General features: G+C 32.9%; 1 protein-coding gene across 1 annotated transcript in view; it reads right to left on the reverse strand.

The window, feature by feature from the left end:
• Positions 1–5,261: 5,261 nt before the first annotated feature.
• The window catches only part of HELRODRAFT_178932 (hypothetical protein), a gene marked incomplete at both ends in the record, with an annotated part of 2,695 nt that continues 1,569 nt past the window's right edge, over positions 5,262–6,387 (reverse strand). The window contains 2 exons of the mRNA XM_009027807.1: positions 5,262–5,401; positions 6,124–6,207. Coding sequence (XP_009026055.1) covers positions 5,262–5,401; positions 6,124–6,207 — 224 coding nt within the window. The remainder of the gene's footprint in view (positions 5,402–6,123; positions 6,208–6,387) is intronic.

Genomic DNA, 6,387 nt, shown 5'->3' on the forward strand with positions numbered 1-6,387 from the left:
CAACAATAATAATAATATTATTATTATTATAATTTTTTTATTATTATTATTAACAACAATATCGAATGCACGCATTATTGAAAAAAAAGCTTTTGTTTCATGCACAGTTAAAAATTTCGATCAACCGTGTGTCTATTTATGAATCAGCGACTCAATACACCGCATACATTTATGTGAATTTCTGAAAAAAAAATTAAAATACACACAAACACACACATACACACCACACACACACAAACACACCACACACACACAAACACACAAACAAACACACACACTAACACATACACACAGTTATGGAGTTACAACACATGGAAAGAAACAATATATCATTCTTATGAAAAGGCAGTGTTAAAAGAATATATATATTGAAACATACAACAATTGTATACAAAAATATACAGCCACACACACAAAAACATATACACGAAATACAACAACAATATATACATAAATGTACAGCAATCATATACAAAAACATACAACAATATATACAAAAACATATAACAATATATACAAAAACATACAACATTCTTATACAAAAAATTATAACAACACACACAAAAACATACAACATATACACGAAATACAACAACAACAACATATACAAAAACGTACAACAATCATATACAAAAATATACAACCACACACAAAACATACAACAACACACATACAAATATACAACAATATGTAAAAGATCATACAATAACATATACAAAAACCCATAACAATGTGAAACAGCATACAGCATAACATACAAAAACATATACAAAAAACATACAACAAACAAAAACATATAAATGCACACAAAAACATACAAAAACATAAACATAAAAAAATACAAAACATACAAACGACTTACAGGTTGTATGCTGGTGAACAAGCAACATATCCGAGCAATTAAACAAATGTTATGATCTCTGACAAATTTTTTAAAAGATTGAGTGTAGGGCAGAGCCTTTTATAATCATTTGCTCGGAGCAACGTTACTACACACACACACACCACACACACACACACGCACACGCACACACACGCACGCACACACACACACATATATAACATTTATAACGTATATATTGTTTACATGTAAGTCTCCTAATTCTCTTTTTAAAAATGTATAGCCAATAAGTATTAATTACTAAATTATGAACAGTGCGATGTATGGTATATTTGTATGTTATATGCATGCAACAACTTACAAACATTCAATTCAATACGTTGCATATGTGTATGTGTATCTACGTGTGTGCGTGTGTGTGTTTGTGTGTACCTGTGTGTGTGTTTGAGTGTGTGTGTGTGTGTGAGAGTGAGTGTGTATGTGTTTCAAATGATAATTTTACAACCAAAACAATTGTCACCCAGATATAACTATAGCACGAATGAAAATCTAACTATACACACAATTATATATCCTAACCCTCTACCAACAAAAAGTTCGAAATTTCCAAATTTAATTTCAACATTTTGGACGCCACTTTTCAGGTGGTCATCGGTGGCCCGAACTTCACCACACCACGCCACGCAACGCCACGCTACGCCACACCACTTGGGCTGCTTTTCGCTGCTGTTGCATCTTGACTGGCCTTTCATAAATATTTCTGTATGATAAGCAGAGGCACCCATCAACCATCAGTTTTTTATTTACAAGTGGAAGGTTTGTGATGTAGTCTATGATTATAGATTTTTAAAAGATGGTGGAATGGTTAAGGCGCCTGGTCCTGGCGTTGCAGGGATTAAGTTCGAACGCATAAAGATCCCTATCTATCACGTGGAATGTGCGTGTGTGTGTGTGGTGCGTGTGTGTGATGTGTGTGTGTGTGTATGTGTGTGTGTGTTTCGATCCCTCTGTAATTTAATAAAGCGAAATTACTTATTGTGCAGATGGGATAATTTCTAAACGGTAAGATTAACAAATAATGATTGATAATATTAATTAAAATATGAGAGTAATAATAATAAAATAATAATAATAAAATAATAATAATAAAATAATAATAATAATAATAATAATAATAATAATAATAATAATAATAATAATAATATAGTAATATAATAATAATAATAATATGATAATAATCATTAGAATTCACATGACGCAAATGATTAGTCATATAAAAATGGATACAAATATTGAAGGTTAGTCTATAAAAAATAAAACGAATGAATGAATGAATAAATGAATGAACGAACAAATGAACGAACGAATGAACGAACGAATGAATGAATGAATGAATAAACGAACGATCAAACAAACAAGAGGTCCTGGTGTAATAAAAGTGTAGAAAGGTGTCCGCCCATGCTTATATAGTTTATAATTACATTTTTTCCCCTTTTTTTCTTAAAAACCTTTTTTATTTTTGGCCAGTTTTATTGAATTCTCAGAGTACCAATTGGGAAATTCTGGTGTCAGTCGACGGCAAAGAGCTGGCAGCGAAAGATTTCATCGTGAAACATTCACACGGACTTCGGAGTATTCGTTTGATGGTTGTCGCTTGCTTGTTTGTTTGCCTATGAGTAACTATGTTTCTCTCTCTCTCTCTCTCTCTCTCTCTCTCTCTCTCTCTCTCTCCGAACGATGTTTGCATTATGATAACAAGATGGTAAAATAATAATTAAGGTTTCAGATTGCAGTTCATCGAACTTTGTCAATTTTGATCCATTAACTTTTTGTATGTTTTTAAATTTAAAAATTATAGTAAGTATTTCTGCATTGTATTTTACACATGAATAGACACAAAAACACAAACCCCTTAACACCTACACACACACACACACACACACACACACACACACACACACACACACACACACACACACACACACACACACACACACACACACACACATATATATATATATATTTATATACACACACAAATATATATATACACACACACACATGCATGTACACACACACACACACACACACACACATACATTGACTTAACCCATTTTACTATGAGCCACAGATACACTAACTTATTTACGTAAATTCATTTGAAAAATAACTTTTTATTATATGTAAATAAATATACAAATTAATAAATAATTAATAATTAATTAATTAATAATTGTGTGGTGTGTACTAAAATTAGCTTAAATAAAATATAAAGTAAGGTTGGCCAAGTTGGTAGAGACGCCATTTTTTTATTTTAAACCTTTTAACTCGCGCTAACCTGCTTCGAATCCTGTCTGTGCGTGCAAAACTAGATTTACTAACTTCATTTGGCAATATTCAATTTTATAATGAACATCTCAACACGGATAGTCTGTCTATTAATTTAGAAATTAATAAATGTTTAAAAGTCTTTTTAATGAAACGAATTTGATGCAGTGTTGATTTGCTGGTAGAAGGTTTGGAGAAGTTATAAAGAGTATTATCATCGGATCGAGTTGCTCTTTATGAGAAAATTATCACTCTTTAGCCCTAATACTAATGCTGGGAACTGTATGACCCTGAAATCCGGATCTAAAGATGGGACTGCCCAGTCATCATGGGGTTATTAACGGAGAGCACATCTCCAATCATTGTTATTCATCATATACACTGAAGAGGATTGCGCGTCAGTATGTAATGAATAGCTCACAATTAGCCAAAAACTCTTCAAATACTAAGATCTAAGTATTAAATGAAAAAAATGAAAAAAAAAGAAAAAAAAACAAAATGAAGTACATACTGGAATGATCAAATGGCGCCATATGATTAACTTCAATTAATTGATTATCTTGATTATTTGTTATCTTCGCTATCTTTACTATATTTGTAATCGTTTGGATTCTAAAAATTTCTTGTATATACATGAGAGACAGGAGTAGCGAAGTTGTAAATGTGATTTATATAGTTACTCGGATCAGTTTATCCTTTCTATAACTGCTGGTATTCAAATAAACGTTCAGCAGAGTTTGCTTGATTGATTAGAGTTTGCGTTTGAAGCAGTTGTGTTGTATGTTGTGTATGAATGTGTGTGTGTGTTTTGGTGTGTGTGTGTGTGTGTGTGTGTTCGTCTATTGGAGATGTTGAACCTACGTAATAGCGAACACTTGACGATCTAACAACGACAACAACAACAACACAACAACCACCACAACAACAAAAACAAATACTTACTACTTACACCACTACTACTACAACAATTACTACTGCTACTACAGCTACTAGTACATTTGCTGTTGATGTGGCTACTTCTCTTACTACAGCTGCCAACACTTCACTTCATACTGTTGTTATATTTCCAGTGACAATAAATGGTTGTGTGTGGGGTTGTGTGGTTGTGTGTGATTTTTTGTGTGCGTGTGGTTGTGTTTGTGCGTGTGGCAAAACCGGATACATATCGGCCGTTAACTAATGTTGGTGATTTCTATCCACAGTCGATAACTGATCGATTTATAGAGCAATAAATGAATCGAAATGTGTGCGGCTCTGAAACTTTTACACACCACACACACAAACGAACACGTCACACTTTCACACACAAACACAAACACCTACACACACTCACACACACACACATGACCACACACACACTCATTCAAACACACACACACACTCACTTACTCACAAACACATGACCACACACACACACACACACTCATTCAAACACACACACACTCACTTACACATGACCACACACTCATTCAAACACACACACACACTCACTTACTCACAAACACATGACCACACACACACACACACACACACACACACAATATATGTGTGCATATGTATATGAATTGTATGCATTTGTACGTTCACGGGCTTATGTCTGTGCACTTATAGAACACACCAACATATAAGAGAAACCCAAAGACGTTTATTTTGTTAGACCGAATACTAATAACACCATAGATTAGACTGGCTATTGAGGAAGAAGGATTGCTCGCAGTTGGTTGGAAGTCAGTTGGTTGGTTGGAATTTTAAAATTATTATCAACAGGCCAACTAAAAACATTTACTGGATTTATTTGGAGAGAATTATTTCTAATACTACTTAAAAACATTACCTTAAAAATTTTGGATTTATTCAGTTTTCGAAAAAACTTAAGAAAAATCGTTATTAATCTTTTAATCTTCATCAGTCATTTGTTATACCTATCATTCTCTCACCACACACACACGCATACACAAACACACACACGCAAACACACAAACACACAAAAAACAGAATAAGGCCACATTCAGAGCTACCTCTTCCCAAAACTCAAAATCATTTCACAAAAAAGTATTCCGAACTATTTTTACCGGGAAAAAAAAATTTCAAGTTAATATTTTCCATCATAGGAGATGACTACACGCGACTTCGTAATACGACTCGCCATGACCGCACTTATCAAAGTGTACACTGAGGTCAAAACCAATGCTACCACAGCTGCCCAGAAACTTCTTCCAAAATGCGGAACACCTAAAAAGACGGGTTTTTTTTGATACCGTGTTAGTTCCAAAAAATGTAATAAATTCATGTTTCATTTTGTCATGCTAAACATGCCATGTTATAATGTCTAACGTCACTCTTTGTAAGGTAACATAATGTAACATGATACATGTTATCATAGCAGTTTTTAACACAATATATAACACAGCGTATAACACAGATTATCATAGCAATGTATAACACAATATACAACACAGCATATAACACAGGTTATCATAGCAGTGTATAACACAATATACAACACAGCATATAACACAGGTTATCATAGCAGTGTATAACACAATATATAACAAAGCATATAACACAGGTTATCATAGCAGTGTATAACACAATATATAACAAAGCATATAACACAGGTTATCATAGCAGTGTATAACACAATATACAACACAGCATATAACATATGTAATCATAGTAATGTTTAACACAATATATAACACAGCGTATAACACATGTTATCATAACATAGCCCTAACCCAATTCAATAAAATATTATTTAACGTTTCGTTATGTTATAGCACATTTTAAAATATAAATATGTATATATATAATTAGCACAATATAGGTTTTAAATAAATAAATAATTCAACAAATAATTCCTTTAATAAATAAACAAACAAATTAACAATTTAATATTTAATTAGTGATTAAATTAATTAATTAATTAATTAAGTCTCAATGAACTAGCCAACCTTGGCTATCTAGATGGGTGACTCCGTACGTCATGTAGGAGTCCAAGGTGAATATGAGGACTGCTGCCACTTTGAGTGTGCACGCTGGGAAGAAGTTTTTTTTAAAGATGATTAGAAATGATGAGGATGATGATGAGGATGATGAAGATGATGATGACAGTGGGGGAGATGATTGAAAAGGTGATGGCGGTGGTGACGATGGTAATGATGATGGTGGTGGTGATGATTAAAATGATGATGATTAGGATGATGGTGACAATGGGG

Source organism: Helobdella robusta (genome assembly GCF_000326865.2).
Source record: "Helobdella robusta unplaced genomic scaffold HELROscaffold_51, whole genome shotgun sequence".
NCBI classification, from domain to species: Eukaryota; Metazoa; Annelida; class Clitellata; order Rhynchobdellida; family Glossiphoniidae; genus Helobdella; species Helobdella robusta.